This window comes from Neodiprion lecontei, chromosome 6 (genome assembly GCF_021901455.1).
Source record: "Neodiprion lecontei isolate iyNeoLeco1 chromosome 6, iyNeoLeco1.1, whole genome shotgun sequence".
In the NCBI taxonomy this organism is placed as follows: Eukaryota; Metazoa; Arthropoda; class Insecta; order Hymenoptera; family Diprionidae; genus Neodiprion; species Neodiprion lecontei.
The window spans coordinates 17,968,943-17,994,385 of NC_060265.1; the positions used below are offsets into that span (position 1 = coordinate 17,968,943).

Below are 25,443 nucleotides of genomic sequence, written 5' to 3' on the forward strand. Positions count from 1 at the left end.
AAGGACCCGCAACATCTACTTCTCCAGGATCAGAATTTCGCCTTTCCGGATTTCGAGAATACTCCAAACTAAAATTTCACGTTTTCAAAAATCCAATAATGTGACCTCTGCTTTCAACCATTCCACATTTCGATCTCCACCCTTTTTACAAAACCAAACCGAAGTGAGAGCGAATCTATATTCCCACTCGAAGGTCGACGTGCAGTTTCACCGTGATCGGCAAACAGGGCGACCCTTTTCTGGTGCTCATCGCGCGTTGCAGTCAGACCGTATCAGCGTTTCAATCAGTATAATTCGAACCCCTATGTACACCCAAACACGAACCGTTGTGCGTGTGATATGGAATGAATTCGAAAGAAGATTCCCACCGAACGGTACGAGCGCACTAAGCCAATTAATGACTCGTTCGGAAATAATAAGTGTTGGTAACTGCGGCGCGGTGTGCGAACGAGACGCATCAACCCCCGACAACCCCGCAAGCCGTCTCCTCCGCGTTACTTATTCACCGCATAATGCAGCCGGACCCCAAACGTCTCACGGGCCCTTCGGGATCTGGTTGTTACCGGTAAATAGCTGGCCCATCCGACCCGCGACGCCCCGCAGAGTCCGCGTGCGGCACGCGTCGCGACGCGTCATTATCGCAAGGGACACTTGCTGGACCGGGGTGGTGGTCAGGTTCTGCCCGATTTGTCTAGCGGAGGTGGAGGTGTGAGAGAGTGCGAATCGGCCACGGAACATTTAGCGAAACATTCGATTTTCTCCGCCCTTCTCCGCTTCCTCCCCGTCCTCGAAAAAAAAATCTTTGAGGCAATATCGTAAAGATTTTATCAAAAAAACACATCGATTTTTGATACTTTTTTTACGCAGAAATTATGAGGACAACGTTGGGTTTTTACGCACAGTTTGTACAAGGTTTTACAAGGTTTCGGTTTCTTTTTGTTTTTTGCTTTTTTTTTTTTTGTTGAAAAGTAACAATCGACAACGGACTTATTGTTAATGCAAAAGAGATATTCGTCCGATTGACTTCAAATTTCTACAGTTCCGTGATTGTAATATGTTATATCGATCGACTGGATACTATATTCAAATTTCAACAATCGAGAAAATGGCAATCCGGTGAAAAATGAGTTAGATTTTCACCGGAAATACGAACTTAATCGTTTGTTATTAACAAATGAAGGGACATTCTTAAATAATCTGGCCATTCGACAAAAAATATTGCGATCAAAGAGCTGTCCAAATTTCAAGTCAATTGGTTAAATAGATTTTCAGAATTGATGCCCACCGTTTTTTAAAATATAGTTTTGAATAAAACGCAAAAGAAGAAAGGGTGTGGAAATTGACACTATTCATACTCATATTCAGCTAGTAAATTTTGGAGTCGGGTCAATATTGCTGGTGGTTTCTTATATTTTTACGCACGGAGAAAACAATTATACTACAAGTTATTTTGTTATAAATTTTTCCTCTATTATTATATAAACAATTCGTTTGTTCAAAATGTTCTCAATTAAAATCGACGTAACTCAGTAAATTTTTCAAATTTTTGTAAAATCTTGACCGTAAATCAAACTTAACGTTTCAGGCTATAAGAATGTGACAAAAAACGAAAATCGATGCTTCGAAAATTCGTTCTCCATGATAATGCCTTTAGGTGTAAATGATTATTGTAGGGCTTAGGATGAAACTTATCTACTCGAGTTAGAAAAATCTCACAACGTGAAAAATTGCTACTAGAAACTATACATTTTAATAATAATTTTATCAGTGCTCGAAAATTGGGTTCAAATAATCGGATGAAAGATTTTATCACAACAGAATGATTAATCTTGAAATCTTTTCGGTAACAACGTTTAGTTTACAATATTTTAAATTGCCTTCGATTAAAGAACTTAATTTGAATAATACTTTGAAGATTTGTTTTCCGTCCTAGAAGACACACGGGTTCTTGGTTACTAATTTAAAAGTTTGGTTCGAGTTTCATATTTTTTTATTTTCGTATAAATCTAACGAAGCGCAAATTCAAAAAGTGCAATCGACAGAAATTACTTTACCAAACGCCAATCTGGAAGGATGGAACCCAACGCCAGAAAGAGCAAAGTTGGTCTTGATAACTGTTTCATTTTGATTTTTACATCGAATGAGATTTATTGGCAAAATTCAGATATATGATTATGAGGACCTTTTACCCTGAATCTCCTCTGATACTTTTGCAAAATGCGAGTGAAAATCGACGTTCCCTGATGAAAAACGTAATGTTTGGATTAATTTAATCATTTGCTATTCATCCTGAGGTATTATGCTAAAGTGAATGGGGATTTTCATGGTTTACTGTTCGGATCTAATGTATAAATAACCCGATCGTGAGTCGGTGCAAATTCAAAATTATTCTTTTTCTGAAAATTTAATCAACATGCTCACTGTGATCAATTCAATCAAAATGTCGACCGGTAATTATTTTTGTTCATTGGAGAAATTTCGGCAATTCACGTAAAGAGATTACGGAGAATCGACTGATCTTTTCAGATTACAAATTGAAAAGAAAAAAATTTCGAATTCGTTAATCGAAATACTTATTTGAGTCGAAAGTATTTTAGGCGAATAAGGTGAATTTTTTTTTCATCAATCCAAAACAATCGTCATTTATGAGATTTTGCCTTTCATTGATTTCAACTAAGGAATAAAACGCGGAAATCCAACATCAAGTGTTAAGTTGATCATCGTATACCTGCAAATATATAATAATACAATCGATTACACTGCTTTAAATACCGTATTTCCGAATGCCTCAATACATACAGAGAATTGGCACGATCGCGCGATGAGTAAGAAACTTCTCGACCCTCGTCAAAGAAGGTCTTGGAAGTTGAGAAACTTCTTTGAGGACTGATTAAAAAAAGCTCGACACGGATGTCCCGCAATTCTGATTCCCAGGGATAAAAGCGTCGCATCCCGATTCCAGGCATGGTTTCGTCCTCGTACGCGGGAGCTTTCCCCGAAGGGCGTGGCAGATTTGATCTCGTACTTGGTAAAGCGGCATCGGGTAATTCGTTTAGGTCAAATTTATCTTCTAGCTGTTGGTCGTTAACTTCGGTTAGTTTACCGGGCAAACGGGACAAACAGGGATAGCGGAGAGTTTTATTAGAATTTATAAGCAGTTTCGTTGACAGTATCTCGGAACGCCCAAATTGGTCGATAATCCCCGAACACACAAGTGGATATAAAACGAGACCACACGCGCGTTGTGTTGGCGCGTATAAAGCGTGTATTCGACAATCCGTGAGCCACCCTCCCAACCCTCCATATATGACATACGTGCACGTTTACATACACGGATACGTACCTACGTGTGCCCACCCTTATTTATTCGCCATTCTGTCGCACAGGGCCGAGTTCGACCGCCTGCAGCAGGTCGCGGTATATAAGAAATTCGATGTGCATTATTGGTCAATTTTTGGGGTGAAACGCGCCCATCTGGAATTCATCGCTTTGTTTGTCGACTCGGTTCGAGGGTTGTAATGTTTTTTCCACCCCCCCCTCTCTCTCTCTCTCTCTCTCACTCTTCTTTTTCAATTTTCTCTTTTTTTTTTTTTATCGACGAAAACTGAACGGAAAATAATTCCCTTTGAATCGGATGAACTGACAAACGTGCTTTTCCCTACATCGTGTGTACGTACTCTACATAGTTGTGGATATATGCGAACGGATGTAGTTGTTGTTTTATTTTATTTTTTTTTTTTTCCTTTCAAGTGCCATTCGTGTTTCAATACGATTTTTTGTCTGGATAATGTCAAACGCGTAATCGGTAAAACCTATTTCTAATCTGTTGTACTGACAATTAAGAAAAACGTTCGGATCTTATCATTTGTTACTTTGCACACGCGTGTGCGTTTGTTTCACGATTGAACTATGATTGCCCATGTTATGCTTGTAGGTGTTTGTGTTTTCAAAAAGTAGTATTTAAGTGATTTTAACGGTGTGTGACGGAATTTACCCGAGATTTGCTGTAAATAATTCTTTACAACACCGATTCCGACGAAAACTCCAAAAATTTTGCGGGAAATTTGGAAGTTTATGAAAGAATTTACTCGAGCGTAGATTTCGCGTGTTCTTAACGCTTCGTTCAACTTGTCTGACATATCTTTTCGAAATCCTTCGAGAATCTCTAACCGATGTATCTCGATGTCATTATAGAAATTCGTAGAAACCGCCGATTTCATTATTCATTCTTTACACGGATTTCTTCACCAGGATGCCTTGCAGTTAGTGGAGATGAATGTAATTTTTACACAAACATGGCATCTTTACCATACATACGTAGTGGCAAAAATTTGTTTCGAGATATTGGACAGCGAACTTTTGAACGAATACAAAAATCCGTTATTTGACTGTACGAATAGCACAGGTAGTAGTTACTTTCCTAAAGAAATACACGAAGTGAAGTTTTTGATTGTTCAAAAGGTATTTGAAATACGAAATGCAAAAAATATCCGGCGAACAATTTTCCGCGCCAATTTTTACCGCACTTGTTGTTAGTCGTTCGATTGTTTCTTAAAAAATTTGCTACCAACTCTTCTCAATTCACGTTTTCTCTTCATAATAACGAAGCGCAAAAAATGGATGTTGGATTACTATCATTTATCTCGCCGCCTGAAAACAATTAAGTCCTCCGAGCCGAGCCTTTGAGGAATTTATTTTCCCGCGTAACGTGGGCGAAGCCGGTTTCCCTTTTATCAATTTCGCCTCAGTTGTACGTATAAAAGAAGGAACGCATTTTTCGCCGAGTCCTGCGCGAATAACAACACGAGTGGGTAAGTACGCAAGCATCGGGACGCTCCGTAAGCCGCGGGGTCCTGTTAATGTGAATAATTGAACGTATAACAGTGCGTTACGAGTATAAGTCTAGCGGGATAGGAACGATTCTTCCCCTCATAAACGTGCCGCGTAGAAGTCAAAAGCCGTCGGTGGCGCGCCGAGCCCGAACCCTCGGCGTCGAATCATTTAATCATTTCGACAAGTGATATAAAATTCATGAGCCCTGCAGCATCCCCCGATGTATTTGGCCCAGCCGTTGACTCCTCGACGTCAACGGCAGCGACTGCTGTTCCCGATGCACCAACTTAGTCCTGCGAAAGTGGGGCTGTCGAAAGGGAAATTCCGAGGGGGGAAAACCGACTGCGGCTGAATCACTCATCCTGGATATATTTTAATTCGATTTTAATTTGATCCTCGGTTTAACTGGCCCCCGTTCCGCTCTGACATTTCACGACGCGCTCTTCGGCTGCGCGACTCGTGTTATGCACTGAGGAATTTTTGGTTCAAGTCACGTACCGACCGAAAAAGCATTTCGTTTTTACCTTAACTTGCGAGGATTAAATCATTCCTCTCAACGGTTGTTCACTGAGAAAATTTTCATTTGTTACGGTAACTAGAAAAATTCAGTACGACAGGCATCGTTGGAAAAAACTGTTTGAATGTTGTCGGAATAACGAAAAACGAGGTACGCGTTACCGTTTCGCGCTATCGTTGATCCTTTCTTCGGTAATTGCAACGCAAAATCAGTTTCTGAGGTTTACTCTACTTTTTCGCTTAAACAAGGCTTTGACGTCAATTTATTCTTGCACAAGCATTAAATTTTCGCAACAGTTGCAAGAAAATATAGCAACAGTGATCGTAATGAGAAAGAATAGCAACGGATACCAGACTTTCCGGTAACGGCTAGAAAACTAATTTTCATTTTGTACCTAGAACTATATTTTTCGATTGTGGTAAAAAATGAAAATAGTCAAGGACTGAGCGGTAACCGGAACTAAAAATTTCTCTCAGTGTTTGGACATTTTTTCAACATTGCGTAACGCCTGATTTTACTGGAATTAGATCTTTGCACGAATTAATTTCACAACATGCCTGTAGATGCATTGCAAAGAGAGATATAAAAAATAATTAGGTTACGTAAGAGAGGTTAATCACTCCTGAAATCTAGTGTACACCTTTTCGTGAATCTTGTCAAGTCTCTTGAAATCTTTGAAATACTCAGAAATATTTTGCGTATTCTGAAATTTTTTGAAATCATTGAAATCCCTGAAATTGTTTGTAATTTTTTAATTCTTCTGAAATCTCCTAAAGTCATTAGGAATCTCTCGAAATTAATTGCCATCCTTTGAGATCCTTACAAATCTCCCGAAATTATTTGAAATCATTTGCAATCTCTTCAAATCTCTTCAAGTCTTTGGAATCTTTGATATTCTTGAAATCTTCGTAATAGTTGAAATCTTTTGAAACGTTTGCAATCTTCAAATCAGGTGTACATTAAATTCGCGAGTGAATAACCCCTCGTTTACGTATTTTATTTTTTCGATTAGACTAGAATTAGAAAAAGAAAATAACCTGCAACAAAATCAGTGAAATTCAATCGGTTGTAAAATCCACAGACGTATGTTTTCACGAAAGACAAAGAAACGCGTGTTTTCCACTTTCATCACATGAGAAATTTGATACTTTTCTCACACTTATGCCAAGTACCTTTTTGTACTGAGAAAATCTTACTTAAAATATGTAAAATAATTTCTCTTGTAAAAAATATTTTCCCTCTAAGGTGAAAATGATGCAGTGATTCGTTTTTAAAACAAAAAAATTCAGCATATTAATAATAATCAGTACATTATTGCATGTGCATAAATTTTGGCAAATCGATCTACCTACAGGTTTTCGTCCACTCGAATTGACTTATTTGAAAGCGGATTTGAAGGGAAAAACATAATTAATACAGTACGAGTTGGCTGGTTGAGTTCCACAAACTGCTCAAGCGTAAGTCCGAAGATGCAGATTCTGTATAATCCGTCCAACAACGCAGTGGACAGGAAGTAGTTCGTTGATGGACCTGCACTGCTATATTCCGAGGACAAAATCGATAAATTCCCAGTGACTAAGACCTGTCTATTACCCTGCAGAACCATTATTCCGAACCACGAACTAATAAAGTGTGCACGTGAATGGATTCGGGTTACAAAAGTTATTGAAATGCGTAACAATGCGCGCAGTTTTCTCTACCGCAATGAATTTTTTCCGCACATCCTAATGGCTTGGACTCGAAAATTTATCGAGAAATATTCCCGTTAAATTACGATTACGAATGTAACCAGATTTAAAAAAAAAAAAACGAGTCTATCAATCCGTTAGAGAATCGTATAGGTAACGGTGTATACCTAAGAAAAATGAATATTTTTTTGATAGAAAACAACGAAAATTAAATTTGTAGACGTGGAGAAATTTGATGGTTGTAAAATGTTTTTTATTTAAAATTTGAACGAGACGAGGTGTGTTTTTTTGTTCTAGAAGTAATCTCGAAATAACGTGACGGAAATTTATACTTTTGTTGTATATTGTGCTCGTGTCGAGCAATTAATCGGGCGAAATCCTTTTTTCCTTGATAAAAAGAGGATGCAACATCCCTGTTGAAACAAAGGTATGTATACATACCTACTTCCACTTGGCATAATGAGTGCGAGGGTCGAGGGTCGAGGGCTGGAGCGTTATTCCGAAGATTCGTTTCTTGAGAAATCAAAAAGCAGCGACTCATCGTATTTAACAAAGCCAATGCAGCGTTTGCCGGATCGTTATACCGCGGCGGGTAGAAAATTTCTATAATCTGTTGACGGTGGTCAAATGTGAAAATATTTATTTTACAGCTCTCCAAGGCTGCGGCTAATTTGTAAGCTACGACAGTTTACACAGCGTTAGCCCGTGATTTATGTACCAATACACAACGCAGCTACACGTGTTTTCCCGACGACCCTTTTGAGCCCAAAATTAGACGGACCAAGAGGAAAGAAGTTAAAAAAAAAAATCCAACATTGCAGAGGGGAAAAAGAGGGTAAAATGAAATCTCGAGATGCACTTGGGAGCTGGTCAAATCCTTTACTCAAACTCTGTTATTCTTTCATCGCGACCCACGCACTCGAGACCTGAAAGACTCAGCATTAACATAATCGAGTTTACCATTTTCTTTGGTATGCAGATGCTGTGTATAACTGGTACCCGCATACCTTCGAGCCTCGAGTGCCTACGTTATTAATTAATTTCAACCTCAAGCACCGAAATAATTTGCTTCGCCGTATTATACACGTAACTTATAGCTGCTGTACGGAACGCGATGATATTCCTGGATTGAAAAGGAAAAAGGAATACTACATCAATTCAAGTTTTCACGATGTAAAACAGATTCAGAGGCTTCTGTTTGGTCCATAAATTACGCGAGGATCTCACAAATTCTCGCGCCGTGTCTAGGAAAGTAATTCTAAATCGTAGTCATAGTTCTTGCTATTTTTTTTTCGACGATCCGACTACGTCGTTTTTTAATTTTATAGCTAGTCCTTTTTAACCGCTAACAACGAATGGACTGCTCATTCAAAATCGGATGTTACACGAGAAATAAAATAGTTGTAACTACTGACAACTTTTCTCCATGTTCTGCAAATGATTTGAGTATTCTGGTGATTCTAGTTACTTTTAATGCATATATTTGGCAAAATAATTCTCCGGAAATGTACGCACTTCTAGTTTATTCCCAGCTAACGAAATTACAAAGTCCGTCTTGGATTCTCAGCGGTTAAAATACAGTCGATTCGGCGAAAAATTTCTCTCATTGTGCCAGTAGGTTTATACGAAACTCACTTTATACACGCGTAACCTCGTTTAAAAACGACTTACCAAACGTACAAGCACTGCATTACCATAAATCTTTCTTACCCGGTGAGTTTCGGCGGTGAAAATATTTCCGATGATAAAATCTCCCGCCGAGATGTTTTCCGGTGTATTATACGAACACACATCTGACGTGGGTTATCAGATAAACGCACCGCGGACTGTAGAATTCGCACGAATACAGCGACAGTCTTAAACGGTTGTTTAAAGGCCAGTTGGGATTGTAAATTACCATAAATTTCCCGTGAAAATGGTAATATTACGGTATAATTTTCGTCGACTTTATTCCCGACTCTGCGGGAATGCCTACCAAACATAAACAGACTCCTCGAGCTGAATTCGCGGGTCATTTGAGCCGTTCCAAACCATTACCCGCCGCCTCCGCCGCCGCCGATCCGCGTCATCTTGGCCGCGAGAAGAACGCGGCTGGCGTCTCCTGGCGACGGGACTCGCCAACTCCTTAAGGAGATGATACGACCGTCTGGAATAATGGAGACTTCCGTCGGAAATGGTTAAGATCAGAGTTACGATCCGCTTTTGGGTTTAACGCGTCCCACCGACTCGAGAAACGCGAAAAATGTTGCAATATTTATGCGCGGTTGAAAGCACGCGTGATAATAGCGCGGAATTTGGGATTTTTCAAAAAGACAGGAGAATGACGAATTTTAGGTTTGAAAAATAGTACCGATCTAAAGCTTATGGAAGAATCTTTCATCGATGCGGCGGAAGCCACCTTACACGAAAAAATCAGGAAAACTTGAAATGTGAAAGCCGCACTTTTATGCCGTTCCAAATGTTGCAGTTTCGGTGAAATACTTAGCGTACTGTGTATAATGCGTGATTCAATTTTTCGAATGAAAAATATTAATGCAAGTGAAATGCGACCGAGACTTTGAAGTAAATGAGATATAACCTTTAGCGATTCACTCGATTTTTTCTTTTCGCAGTTTAATTTTAAAAAAACACAAGAGTTAAATATTAGTGGCAACGGTGAGAAAATTGAAAATCATCCACTCGAATACAGACTTGCTCGGTCGGTGGTAACTTTGTAAAAAAACAAACGTTTCTTGTATATTTTTTCAATACCAAGGTTCTGCAGACTTAATGCAGCACCTACAGTGACAGACGACAAAAAAATTGTAAACAATTGATTAATACGAATAAAAAAAAAAAACAAAAAATCTTTTTGTAAAACTACAGGAAAAAATTTACGCCAAGTTATACAGCTGTAGCAATTTACGCACGAATTGCATAATTACGTTCACTTGAGACTGTTTTTAGCAATAACGCGACCTAATTTGACAACATTTTTTTCTCGCGCCTAAAAAACAATTAAATCGCATCAGTACAGCCTTAGTGTTGCTGTACAAGCATGGACTTCTATTTATAATAATACCAACGATACGTAAATTTCTACATCAATCAGAATTTCTCTTCGTATGCCCAAGTACCTTTTTCTACACAATGAAGCCTGTTGTCAAGAATAGAGAACTTTTGGCACAGAGAACCCTTTGTGAGAAACTTGTAGAACCGTACGGAGAGCCGTGCTGATGACTTGTAATTTGTAAAACGCCACCACTGCTACCTACGTCACGTCAATTTCTTTCTGACCTCAAGTGCCATCTCACGTTCCCCCGTAACCCGTCTATCGAAATTTTCAACATTTCCGCCAGTAATTAAGTTGTAAGCTAATTTTTCTCGAACTTATCATCGCGGTTAAAACTTTCACCTATACGAATGCAAGCTTGAACTTTTATAACGATTTTCAACGCAGCCGTTATGCCTACATGTACGTAGCCAAAAGTTACCGAAACATTGATTCGGTTACATTTAACTTGAAACTGATCAGTGGGGCCCGTATAAGTATGTATTAAAAATTACAAAGTTGTATACTTAAAAAACTAAAATATAGAAAAGAATACGGGAAATAGAAACTGCATTTTCCGACTCCAAACATCATACTTTATGTAAAACCAAATAAGAAATGAAAATGATTTAAATAAGAATTATGTACTTACATATTAATTTGGTCCCTGTTGATCAGATACAAAGAAGAATCGGTACGTAGTGTTTTTTGTTTGCAAATGTACAAAAATTGTTTCGTTCGACATCCTTATGTTCACAAATACAATAATCATAGCGGGAAAATTTGAGAACTTATCCTTCTAAGCTATTCGATTCTTCTTGTTCATATTCCAGATAAAAAAAAAAAAAAAAATCACGGTAATACCTAAATTTTTGGAAAGTTATTTATCGTTTGCATACTTCATCCACTAATTGTGGCACTAAAATATTTCTACTATTTTTTCAGCTACCGATCTTCGTACTTTGGAAAAAGCGAAATGGAAATGAAACGTCATCCGTTGGCACAAGCTGCTGACCCCAATCGATGGACATGTAATACATCACGCATATATATATATATACATATATCGCAGTACACGTGCGCGTGTGTGTGTGAGTGTAATAATTCATTAACCCCAGATTAATCGAAACCGCGGCCGCGCACGTGAATGCCCTATAATTTTTCCACCCCAGAAGAAATTGGAATGAAATTACTTGTACTTTGTTCGGAAATCTGCGATCAAGCGCAGCCCCCTCTTGGTCTGACACTATCTCCGTCGGCGTTCCATTGACGTTGTGAACGTCGGGAGCATTTATCATTATTGTTCATTATTTGTCAATATCGTTATTACTGTCGGCTGGAGCCGCTTATTTTGATACGTGTTCACGCGCCGCTAACTTTTACCCATCGTCAAAGTGTATATAAATATATATAATTTCCTCGTTTAATTCTCATACGCCCAAATTTTTATCCGGAGACCTGAAACGCGATAATACAAGTTTCACTCTAAGATCGCAGGGCTGGAAATCTGCCGAGGACATTTCGATTAAGCGCTTGGCAGGGGGCCGAATCTCTTTTATCCGCACTTTGACACCCCGGGGAAAAAAACTTAACTCGGCAGCTTCGGATCGTTTCTGGATCTGCGAAAGCTTGTTCTTCAATTGTTCTTTGGACAGAATATTTGACCCGTTCGCAAAACGATTTCGTTTATTTTTAGCCAAAATTAAAGCAAGATAGTTTCCTTTTTTGTTTTTTATTGAGAGAATTTTACTCAGTGAAGAAGTAAACAAGCTGGAGAATTTATACGAGCAATGTACGTACTGATGTCAAAAGTACGTAGCGTGATTATTATACAACTCTATGTGTTAACTCTCATTCTCATTTTAACGAGGGACGAATTTCACCAGGCAAACGAGTTAGAAAAAAAGAGATTAAAGAGTTAACAGCGAATATCGTTATGTAAATCTAATAAAACAGCTTTCTTTCCGTTACATGCAATGTAATGAATTTTGTTAATGGTGTCGCAGATTTTTTTCTGGCCCTCTTGGAACGACGTTTTGTATGATACTTATTAGAGTTTTTATAAACTTGTTTCCCGTCTGCTTAGAAGATTCTGATCCGTACTGACGGGTATATTGAGGAATTTTTTATTTACGACTATCATCGGATAAAATTTTTATTTTTGAACAAATCAGCTATTCTCGTTTGTTCGTTTTCTTTCATTACGGTTTCAGTAAAACCTCGGTTTGTACCAGGGTCGCAAGTATTTTGATTCTGAAATGATACACTGAAAGTTTTCATACACATAAATAACAATTAAAATTTAACCAATAATCCAAGTTTTTACACATTTTGCGACATGACTTTACAGGCTGCACTCGTTACATTTTCCAAACATTGATATGCTCCATCGAAATTCCAAATTACAGGAACGACGGAACGCGACTGCAGCTTTGTTGAGATGAAATTGGATGATCAGATCAAGTAGCATGATAGGCTTGAGAATCGGAGAAGCGAATGACCGAAACCTCAAAATCAAGCACACCATTGCAATCGGGCATAGCGTACAAGGCATAAAGTACACTGAGAAAAATTTCATTTGTTACAGTAACTAGAAAAATTCGGTAAAACAAGTATCGTTGAAAAAAACAAAAACGGTTTAAATATTGTTAGAATCACGCAAAACGAGGTACATGCAACCATTTCGCGCTATCATCGATCCTTTTTTCGTAATTGCAACGCAAAATCAGTTTGTTAACTTTACTGTACTTTTTTAGTCAAACAAGGCTTTAACATCAATTTATCGTTGCACAAGCATTAAATCTTCGCAACAGTAGCAAGAAAATATGGTAACAGCGATAGTAATGAGAAAGAATAGTAACGGATAGGTACTAGACTTACCGGTAACAGCTAGAAAACTAATTTTTATTTTCTACCTAGAACTATATACTTTTCGATTGTGGTAAAAGCTGAAAATAATTAAGGACCAAGCGGTAACCGAAAGTAAAAATTTCTCTCAGTGTACAGATGATAAGACCACTGTGCAATGTTTTGTAAGTACACGTGATACTTGAATACCATACAACGGCTGCCACACGGCAATTAGATGTGTAATATAGAAAATCAGGCCGATTCGAGTGAAACGCGTGTTATAAAACTTTGAAAGCGTAGAGACGCCACGCACAAGTGTAGGTATGCAACATAATTCGTCCGGTTGAAGCGGGTGTGATTATAACGTCAGTTTGAAAAGGACCCCATCAAATTTCTAGAGGTTCTCAGGTGTATCAGCCTGACAGTCTTGGCCGTTAACCTGTTCGGAACCGTCCGAGGGTGGCAGCCGTAATTTGTCCGTCCGATGACTGGCCGGGACTCGAGCTGGACACAGTACGTCTTCCTTTCAGACAATAGGAACCGCTCTTCGAACAATGGATTCGAATCCATCCACCATTCGTCCGCGCTTATACACGCGCAACACACAAGCCGCCTCGGAGAGAATTATCTCCGTGCCATCACGGCGTATTTACGAAGCCCGGTGAAAGTTTTCGCGGGTCGAGAAACAGTGGATACAGTGTCGAAAGGAGGGATTTTTTCTTCCGGTAGAAAAGGCTCGGATGTCGCGTGGAAACTGGGCCGAGGATGAAAAGCCCGGTGCTTCCATATCGAGGTTTTGGATTCTTCGATAAAACGGGACCTGAATGAAAAGCAGGGACGTTGCGACACGGCCCGACAATGCAACGGCGTGCGGGAAGTCCGATCAGGGACCGGATGAGGAAGCTGGAATGGATTTCAGAAAATCGACCGTATCGAAGCGTCTTTCACACAAATTGGTGTAGTATCTCTCTTAGTTTCCCGGGTCGTTTGCCCACGCAAAAATAACCGACTTGTTTTAGCGCTAGTTCGTTTGAATATAGTGTTCAACCGTTCCAATGTTCATGTTGGATTTATAGTTAAAAAAAGTAAACAAAGAATATAAAAAAATTTACAGTTGAGGCCAACGGATTGTGTTTTAAAGCCCGCTTTGGTATCTTCAGAGTTGACGGAGTTGGCGACTGCAGTTTCTAAACCGAAAATGGGATCGGAAGGAAAAGCTTATCTGCACGTCTTCGGGTTAGAAACAGTATCCTGTGTAAATTTCACGAGAATCGGTTTGGTGGTTTGGCTGTGATACCTTGTTTACGTGAAATCGGGAGAATCGCGTACATCCGCTGTTGAAAATGTTCGAAAACGACTTCTCAGGTACCGAAAGATGCTCTTTTTGCGGCGGTCTCTATGGTGAATAAAATAAGCCCAAAAACACATAAGAATCAAATCAAAATCCCCATGGTACGATCATTTCGAACATTCTGACTGTGAATCATTTTCGCAAAATTGTTGATATCTTGTCTTGTGTATTTCGAAATTGCTCACATTTATATTTCTATACCACAGCAGGAATATCTTTCAACTTTATTTTCCTTTTTCTAACCTTGGATTCGTATGGTGAAACCCGTAAGCCTGGAGTTCTTGCGGAAGCTCCTGAACTCTGGTAAAACTATGACACGGAGAATTGGGACGTCACCGGGGAAAGTTGTAGGTGTAATACAGCTTGATGCCACATATATTACGTCCATGCACGTAGGAGAGTGATATCGGGCTCAAGTCTCGAGGGAATTGTTAAATTGCCGTTGAAGAACGGTTTCCGGTTTGAGGCGAACCGTATAAAAATACGAAGGATGACTATAGCATATATTGTATGTAGAAATATTACATGTTATATACTTGGTATGTATTCGGGGTGTCTGCATGCACACGTGGCTATTACCAAATTACGCAGTCTAACAGCAGCCTGCCTTGTTAACCAAGGCGTTACGTGTTATTACTTCATTAAATTATTAGGCAGTTACATACGCACACATGTGCGTATACCTGTACGTCCGTATACGGTGTTGAATTATAAATTTAATTCCATATCCCCGCACGTTTGTTGACACGGTCATAATCGCACTTTGTACATAGTAGATTCCTCTACTACTCCGCGCGAAAATATGAAATGCCTGCTTGTTATTATCAGGTCAACCATATCCATCCAAAGTCCGTTTTACAGTCAAGACTCAAAAGCGGAAATTCGGCAATTAGACTCGAAGGTATCTTTGATCAGTCTTATAGCGCCTCGTTATATATCAGCGAAATACGATTAGTTGGTATCTGAAAACGGAGTCGAAAGCAGTCTGTAATAATCGTACAAAAATCGTTGTTTATCTCCGATTTGGAAAAGTTACGTTACAAATTTTCCCCAACGATTCCGGCGAGACGAATGGATGCGTACGTGTTGCTATTGGGATGATCAATTCGTATCGAGTAAACGGGTACAAAACGTATATTGTACATTGATCCGTAATACCAAATAATCAGGTATATGCAAGCGGAATAGCGAGAGAGAATCCGGTTATTCAACCCTTATTATTTTCCACCCCGAAACCAATCGTACAGGACTGCCTCCGCGCGTAGCCCGCAACCATATTCAAAAGGAAGTCCTGATCGCTGGCTCGCACACAGTGCGCGGATATTCCTGGCGCCTGGTCGTTGAAGCCGAAGGATGGCGAGGAGGGAGCCAGCGGTAAGAGGAAGGGTGGCGGCGAGGTGAGGCGAGGCGAGGGGGGAGGGAGAGAGAGAGATTAAAAGGGGAGTGGAAGGAGGATAAGGCAGCGGAGAGACCGCGAGCGGGACGAAAATATCCCGTTAACGATTACCAACCCCTCTCTACGGTCCTGCAGGCTCGTTATTGTGTCCCGCGCGTAACTTAGAAACAAAAGACGACGAGGCAGAGTTCTGATTGGCCCGCGGCTCCCGTTCCGGCCCTCTGATTGGCCCGGGCGACCGCACCCACCCTGCAATGGCCGCTTTGTTGGTACTGCTGCTTTCTCTTGCATGCGCTGCTGCTCTGCGTCTACGTGTGCACTTGTCCTACGTGTGTTACCACACCTCACACAAGTTCGTTCCATTCGGTAGGTATACGCAACTCGTATAATCTCTACCTACACGGCTAGTGTCCAAGAAGCAGTGTTGGAACGTGGTGCACCATCGTGCAATGGCACAAGAATTTCTATCCTACATGTAGGGACATGCACGATGATATCCGACCTAAGCTTTACTACACTTGTGAAGTAAACTTGTATCAAGGAAAATAACCGGTATATGTTATACTTGCGGACTACAAGCGTGTGGAATGAAATACAATTGCACATTTTGTATCAATGCGTGAGGTTATTGAAATTGAAAACGCAAAAATTGCAAGGCTTCCATGATATTGTTTTGTCAGATATCACGGTTTTCCAAACTCTTCAATCTGCAATGGCACGGAGCTGCAATCCCGGAGACTAATCCCCAACTGTGTCGGAACTTTGCGATCGATACTCGCGGTGATGACGGATACAGATCATTGACATTCTCGAGGAATGCTGCAGGTTGTCTCCTTCGACAACCTTGATTTCACTCTTCCTCTCAGGAGTCAACTCGAATCCATGAGTAGCACCAAGAAACTGCGTCACTACTGTCAAATAGAATTCGAAAGCCACGCTCGAATGCGGGACTGGTGCCGAATTTTTCCCACCGGCAAGATACAACCACCACGAAACTCCCGAAAGGGTTGGTCCCACCTTTAAGGTCATCCGGCCGGCCGTGGCGAAGGGTTTCAGCCGAACCACGAGGGTCGAGGTCCTCGAGGGTTGCTCTCTGCAGATGATGGACGGGATGGGACTGGCTGGTTTCAGGATCCGGTGGCGCGGTGTCGGCATATACGGGCAATTCCGCCGCGAAGAAAAGGGCCGCTTGTTCGCGTTCCGCCATGCAGAAATCGCCGCGAAACGCGTATTTTTCACGGGGAAGTCGGTGTGTGTGTGTATGGGTATGTATAAAAGGTGCAAGGACGGTTTTGTTTTTCTCGTCCGCGGGTGTGCGATGTAAAGTATTGTTTTCCGTTTTCACCGCAGCCACGCTCTGAAACGCTGTATATTAATGCGCACAAGTATAAACGCCGCGAGCTTACGTTCGTCTTTTCCTTGCTGCACAGTGCAGCCTGCAATCCGCGTTGTTATAAAACTTCTCCGGCAGTCGGTATGTGTGTCGCGATGCCATTTACGCATCCCTTAATTCCCTCTCACTGAACAAATGCGACAGAATTTTCTTCGCGGTGTTAACGAAAAATACAGGCTGTTATGCGTATTGTCAAGAATATTATTCTCTTTTTTCAAAATCAACCTGCTCGCGTTCTGTGTTCGATAAAATTTGCCTCTTCTCTTTTGGAATTCTTCTTTAACTTGGATTCTGTTTTTTAGTTCTGGGTAGAAAATAGTATATTGTGCAACAGGGTGGCAAACCAGGTTTTTTCGAGCCGAACGTAAGTTTGCGATATGAGTCTTAGAGGTGAAGACGAATATTGCGAATACGCGATGCGAAAAGGACGCTGCTTCCTTGTTGCACACATTGTTTTTTCGTGAAGCACGGAATTGAGGTTAGGCTCGCGTAATGTCAGATTTGCTTGCGACTGCGCATGCGCGGAGTACGAAAAAGACCGTTTTCATTAACTCTCAAGACTTGAACGTGATCTTTATCGTACCTACTCCACGCACGCGCAGTCGTGACTCACTCCCACCATGGCTACAATAGTTACTTTACGTACGGAAGACAAGCACGAAAGACACGTAAAACATGCTTGCGTTACATAAAAATTAGTACGATACTTGACGGACTGAGTCAGGCATGGTGGAAGATCGTTCTTCTTCTTTTTTCATCCAATAAAATATGACTTGCCTCTAGAACGACGGTTTTCAGTACTTGAGTAAAATATGGCTTTCGTTTGATCCCATTAAAAAATACTTCAGGTGAAGCAGTTTAGCAAATATGAATATCTTTCATCTTATCGTACGATAAATTGTCGTATTGTTCGTATAGCCGAGCGATTTCAATGACTTTTGATATGTTCCTCGAATGAAAATACCCAGCGAAGTTAAGATCAATTATCATCATGGAGTATAGAGAAACGTAGAAACGAAAAGTGGAACGTGACCTCAACCAAGAGTCGTGATCCAAATATACCTGTAAATACAAAAATCCGGTTGACCATTCGATCATTATATAACAAAAATGAGTAATCATCGATGATCGTGAAACAGGACAGAAATATTCATTTGGATCACAATTCTGGCAACGGTTCTGCAAGTTCGAAAATATTCTCATCGCTATTATAATAATTGTTAACAGACAGTTCATAAATAATTATTCAACACTTGACTGCAGAATTTTTTCACACAAATACAATGGTAAGGGTAATTGATCATCGTTGTAACTCTGGCAGAAAATTATTATTCAAATTCGGAAACCTTCTTCTTATTTCGGAGATTGCATTCAGTCGCATTTTTCTGTCGCACAAAATAGCAACGCGTGCGGGCGATTCCGCTGCGGTAAACTATCACAGTTGTGTCCCGATTTCATATACGTAGGTACAAAGATGTACTCGCTCACCTGTATTCGGTCCTCGGGAAGATCCGTTCGGAGGCTGAGCATCTCGCGGGCGTAAACGTCCGGATAGTGCGCCTCCTTGAAAGCCGTCTCGAGCTCCTCCAGCTGCTGCGACGTGAAGATCGTCCTGGAGCAACAACCGTATGAACCTAGTTATATGCCATTACAACTTGTCACCCTAGTTAGTTTTTAGCGGAGAATTAGTTCCAGACGCGTTGCGATCGAATAAATAGAAGATCGAGATTCGCCTATTGCGAAAATCTGCGCTATTCAAGGACCACGACTCTGAAAGTCTTCGGGAAATTTGGTACTGAATTTAATTTGCGCAACTTCGTTGACGGTTATCAAATTTCAAAGATACGTCAAGTTAGCGATCGGTTTTGTGATACCTTTCTTTGTACAAAATCGAACATTTTTTTCAATCGAATGTCTCTTCGCATCATTGTTCGATTATCCGAAAATTGTGTTTCATTGGATGTACAGTGTTCTGCTGGAGTAAAAATTTTGTAACCAGTAATAATGGGTACTGAAGTGAAAAGTTACAACTCGATATGAGATAACAATTTTCATATTGATTCAATGTTCGCAGGTTTGTGTTTACTCGGTAACATTTGTTCACCTAATCGCTTTGGGCTTGCAAATAAATTTCAATCACGTTGTCAATTTGAATTCGTTTTATACCGGCGTATAAAATATTGGAAAGTACCTAAAAAAAAAGGTACGTCAATCGTATCGAGAGTGATCTACGCTAATAATACTGCTGGCCAAATACACTCTGTTTAATTAAGTCGGTTAAAAATTCATTGGTTCGAATAAATTTGTCGGATTACGTACACTGTATATTCACGGACTACTGGTTTCATCGCATTTTTTTTTAATCGTAAATGCCGCCTTCTTTTAAAAAAAAAAAAGAATTGCTCAAAGTTAGCGGTTGAAAGTGATTACCAAAAAATTATTTACTCTAGAGCTTATACTATGTGTATTATAAAAAGGGCATTTCAGGAGGTATCGATCAAGATCAGAAATTGTAATTTTAGATTGGCCTCAGAATTTTTCCTAAGAAAGTACTAGTCAAAAAAAAAAAATACATTTCTAATTTTTTTCAAACAACCTTCAGCTGTATTACGGCTCAATTCGTCATTTCCAAAGCGCCTATATTCTAGAATTCGACAAAATTACGAAACATTTAGTAAAATATAATAGAAATTTTGAGCCCATGTTATAAATGCATGGAGTTTTTATTCCGGGAAAAGAAGTACTGCTAATCCCCTTCTCCACGTGGTAAGCCGTTGTTATTTTTCAACTTCAACGTCAGCTGTAATCGATATTTTGCGAAATTTTTCTACAAAAAACATCTAGTGCGATTAAAGAAATCTTTTACTCTACCGCGTTACTTGAAATCCCGATTAGTAGTAAAATGCAATTCAAAGATAGGTACGCGATGAAAGCGTGAAATCGGAGGATTGAGCAACTATTTTTGATTATTTAAAAAAAATGGCGTTTCATTCCCGAAAGAGGAAGTTAAAAAAAAAAAGGTAAGTAAATTCTTTCATCTTCTTTCTCCTCGGCTTCTCGATCCGTAATTTTTAATCCTGGATCATGGCTCGGATTCATGCTGCTGTACCAATCGCCCCTGCATCGTGGTAACCCGATCACTCGGTAAAAAAATGGCGGGTGGCTTCGCTCGTGACGTATAAGCGGTCGGAACGCCCGTAGGGCGACGCTTAATAACTTGGCATGGGACGCAGGCGCGTTCGCCTCGCGCGAATCGCAAATTGCACGTACGTAACGATTATATACAATCGATGAATGGGGCTTAATTGCGAATGGATATGCGGTTTACACCGGTGTAACGGCACACGTGTAATTACGTATTCGACCGATACGAGCACAGCGGTCAATCGAGGGACAAAAATGTTTTATACAATTCGGGGGACGGTTTCTCTTGGCTGTCTTCGAGTTTTCACCCTTTTCGAAAACCTCCACGATGATCCAGGAAACAAAAATCACTCGCTGAGTAACGATGACAAGTTCAAAAAATAAACTAACCGGATGAGCATAGAAGCCCAAAGTTTTTCTAGCAAGCACATTTCTATAGAAAAATATATCGTCGCTGTTCGGTTCAATATTTGTGCAAATAGCGGGACAAATTGTCGTATGAGAAAAATTTCGAAGCGGTAAGTGATGGCGAAAAAGATAGAAAATATAATAATTTGACCAATCATGTAAAACGATTTGGAATGAATTATATATATATATATGAAGTAACAGTGAATTATAATAAATTGTGAACGAAAGCTGGTCTTGCATGGAATTCTCGGAAAAATCGTATTAGAAGATTCTCAGAATTATGAATCATCATTTCGTAACTGGAGGTAAAGAGATATACAGATCAAAAAAAAAAAAAAAAAAATAGTCTCCGTAATTTGTATCGTCATTGAATAGTTAATTTTTTTCCAATACTTGACTCGAATCGATTCAGCCGTTATATTTGTTCGTAATATACGTAACCGGAAGCGTATTGAGTAAAAGTGGTAAAAGCTTCGTGACACGTGTCTACCAATTATTTGACGTATCACTAAAATGAGGTCCACTTCGCTGTAATCGATACACATATATGATTATATTACAATAGGACCAGAAATCGAAAAATATTCGATGGTGTGTTTGACCCCCCGTTTTTCACCGATTTCGGTTCCGCGGCTGCACTCCAGGGATAACAACTACAATCTCAAATAATTCTCTGCTAATTTCTTGCAATCATTCCCGCCGAACCGATAATCGTGTTACCGTAGCAGCGATCCAATTTGTCAGCAAGACGTCCAATTAGGGATAATTTCTGACAGATGGATATAGACGAACTTATCATCGGCCCCTGTACAACGGTGACTGTGCTCCAGAGATGAGGCAGACAGGCGTGAACTAGGAGGGCGGAAGGCAGCGACTCCTTCAACAAATTCTTTAGAATTCAAAGTCATCCTTCTGCCTACCGAAAATCCCGCGATCAGCTCGTTAGAGGATTGCAGCCCGGTCAGGCCTTTTAACTTCCAGGTTATACACAGCGAGGCTACGCCTAGCTAACCTGTCTATCATGTCTATAAAGGCGTACGCGCGTCAAAAATTTTAACCTTTTTTTTTTGCGTGATTTATTCTATGCTTCGAGTTCGATTCGAGGACGCGTGATTGCTATGCGACGCTGAATTTGGAGTAATATTTAAGGCGCTTTGATTTGTTCAAAATAAGTTTCTATTGGATATACACTGAGAAAAATTTTCGTTTGTTATAGTGATTAGAAGAATTCAGTAAAACAGGTATCGTTAAAGAAACTGTTTGAATATTGTTGGAATTACAAGAAACGAGTGACAATGTAATCATTTTGCGCTATTGTCGATGCTTTTTCGGTTATTGCAACGCAAAATCAGTTTGTGAGGTTTACTCTACTTTTTTAGTTATATAAGGCTTTGAGATCAATTTATTGTTGCATAAGCATTAAATTTTCGCAACAGATACAAGAAAATATAGCAACAGTGATCGTAATGAGAAAGAATAGTAACGGATACTCGACTTTCTGGTAACAGCTACAAACCTAATTTTCATTTTGTATTTAGAACTATATTTTTCGATTGTGGTAAAAAATGAAAATAGTCAAGGACTGAGCTGTAACCGGAACTAACAATTTCTCTCAGTTTTCGTATAGAAAAATAGTAAATTCAGTGTACAAAGCTAGTTCTCAATTTACTACGCATAAATATCACCAAGTTGATAAAAATTAATTTCGGAAAATGTGTTATCGGTTTAGTGAAATGATAATTTCGTATAAAGAATTGATGAAAATAATTATACGTATGCAGGCAATCTACGTTTCTGAGGTGAGATTTTGAATATGAATTTAAAAAAAACTTGTTCAACATTGAAAACGAGGAGGGAAATGTAGAAAAATCATGACGAAAAGATTAAAATTCGGCAATGTCTGATCGCTGACTGCATCTGAATAATTACACTAAATTTCATCGATATTGGATACGTCGTCAGTGTCTGCGCGAAATGAGGTACAAATTTATTACATGCATAAGCAATTTGTTCGTTATGTCCAGACTGGTTCATTTGGGCTGTGAAAATGTGGCTGTAGTTGTAAAAAATACTGCCAATAATTTCGCATCCGTAGCATAAAGTGATGTCAGTAATTGTGGCAATAAAAAGAAAGGAAAACGAAGTGTAAATAGGAGATAATATTCCATTACATTTGATGAATTTGATTATTCCAATAACAGTCACTGCGTTTCAAATTCTCTCAGCTGATAAGACGATAATATAATAAATTCAACGATTGAAAGACCCTTAAAAAAAAGTAAATGCTTTACCCGACTGAAACTTGATACTCGGGCAACCATCAGCTGCCTTATGGGTAATTATACAGTTGAAAATTTTGTTTCTGGGATTTAAAGGAAAAAAAAACAAATCGAACAAACAAGCTAAAGATAAGTTAATAAAATGGTGAATCAGCTTGATCAGAGCAGAGACTCACCTATGGCGACGTTTCTTCTTCTTTTTTTTGCTGAAACCTGAGAGTCCGTCGACCGTGAAGTCTTTCCCAGTTTCGATACTGTGTCCGATACCTGAAACGATTCACATAGTTGGCACAGATTTATAAAAAGAATAGATGAACTTGGCGAGAACCAAGCAAAGTGAGGCAAAAAAAATGTTGCAAATTACAAGACCAGGCAATTTCGAGTTAAAAAAAACTTTCTACGAGCATGAACTTGATTCTATGTGTACACAATAAAACAGCGCGCACTCGCCGCTAATTGACTTTAATCACGTTACGCTTCTACAAAAGTTGAACGACATTTTTTTTCACCGTTGCCACATATAATTGGATTAATTAACAAGCCAGGGATTCCGATTCGATATAAATTGGCTCGATTCGTGCAAAGGCGTAAATATCAGATGCCACTGATATATTTTTCCGATTCTCAGTACACACGCGATTCCTTAATCATTTTTGGGTACTAAATAAAAATCAGTTTTGGAGTCACAACCCAAAAATCCAAAATATTCTACTATTGTGTTTGAGTCTCATGACTCGTGCTATATTTTTTTTGTTACCATTACGATAATTTCGCGTTGGTTCGTAGATGAATTGATGTCAAGTCCTCGTTTAATTGAAGAAAGGAAGTGCGATAAACAAACAGAATCAATGTCTCAATAACCAGGAAATTTAGTACTACCACATTGTCTTGCAATTCCAACGACGTTGAAACCATTGTTGTAACTTTTACCCAGCTTAATAAAATTTCATACCAGCTATAGAAACGAACTTTTTCTCAGTGCTGCAGTTTGAGTAGCAATATATACAACTTCATATACGTATACAATTCAATTGAATCAACGTTACACAGCGTATCTAATCGCGAATGTGACTCCGAGCCCTTCGTACATTGGTGTAATGCTTAATTAAGCCCAAAGCTCATTAGGCGTATCATTTTATCGTTTGCTTCGCTTTGTTCGCGTAATTATATCCATCGATGAACCCGAATGCGAACCAAGTCCTCGTGTATTTGTACATATTCTACACAGATATACGTCTCTCGTTCCAACCCAAGTATCGGATTACTCGATGTAGGTACCTATAATGGATACACACACGAACCTAACCTGCTGTTCGCATGACCCATCTATCACGTGCACTCACTCGCAGTTCGAAAATGCTGTACAAGGTATTCGCCGCATTTGCGCACATATATGTATCCGGAGAAGTAAACTACGACCCTTAAAGTTTACCGGAAATTCGCACACACATATAAGCATTACTTGTGTATAGTACAGTGTGAAGTATATACCAGGTCTCAGGAATCAACCGTCGCGTCGTTAGGAAAATGAGAGTTTCGGTCTTTCGTCGAAACCTTACAGCTGTCGATGGATGTTTTTAGGTGCACAAAGAGGCGAAAGAAAGGGATAAAAAAGAAGAAAGCAGAATACCGATCGAGTTTCAATCAAGGAAATATTAACCTTAACTTCTAATACACGTAATGTAATTGTGTCGGAACGATGGATCAAATCGTAGCAAACAATCTGTTTGTTTTTTTTTCTGCAAATATTGCAGAAAATATCTTTGTTGAATTTTAATGTTTATTTTAATTGTGAATGCATATCGAAACGGATTGATATTCGGATCCGACCGAAGAAAAATTGTAAAATCTCGAGTTGAAATTTACCTGACTTTTCCATACCGTGAGAAAAAAAGCAATGAATAAATTGACCCATATTTTCCTCGACGAAAGCTTTTGAGTAATTTGGAAACTGCGTGCAGGAGAATAATTTGTGGTAACGAGTAAGACTGTCATTGCGTAGATTCCTGGATCGGATTAATTTCAACGTCTGCAAAGTTTTCACTTCAGCTAAGCTACCTCGTAGTTATATACCTGTACATATATATTTACATACCTGTAAAAGCGTGAGATAAAAGCTGTTATTACCGCTATCGGAAAGGTATGCGTAACGCAGGCTTATAAGCTCGGTTGAATAACGAAGCGCGGTGCCCGAGGGGCGAGTGGGGCAAGGAGGAAAGGGGGAGGAAGATATCCGATTTACATCGATGTATACACGCGTGTATACTGTAACCCAAAATAGGGATGTATATAGGTAGATATATTCGAGGGGTGTACGTTGTCCCCGAAAATAATTATCAATTATAAATTAATTTGAAATTAATGAGGGAAAAGCTTTGGTGCAACTTTGTACAATGAAACTCCCCCAAGCTTTACGAAGCGGAGGGTTTCAGGCCGGCAGGCAGCCCGCCCTGGCGGTCGTAAAGCGCAACGTCGAGCCGAGCGGCGCGTGGTGGTAGCTAACTAACTATTAATTAACAGCTTAATTCTAATTATATCCCCCAACTAATT

The 25,443-nt window shown here is 39.5% G+C and overlaps 1 protein-coding gene across 4 annotated transcripts in view; it reads right to left on the bottom strand.

Annotated features, from left to right (window-relative positions):
- Positions 1–25,443, bottom strand: part of LOC107218884 (visual system homeobox 1-like) — a 77,753-nt gene that overhangs the window by 13,988 nt on the left and 38,322 nt on the right. For 2 of the 4 annotated variants that reach the window (XM_046743974.1, XM_046743972.1), the window contains exons 3-4: positions 23,070–23,160; positions 18,548–18,671 (exon numbers count right to left, since the gene is read on the bottom strand). In XM_046743974.1, coding sequence (XP_046599930.1) covers positions 18,548–18,671; positions 23,070–23,160 — 215 coding nt within the window. Of the gene's footprint in view, positions 1–18,547; positions 18,678–23,069; positions 23,161–25,443 lie in introns of all 4 variants that reach the window. The other 2 variants (XM_046743973.1, XM_046743971.1) reach the window with 1 other exon arrangement.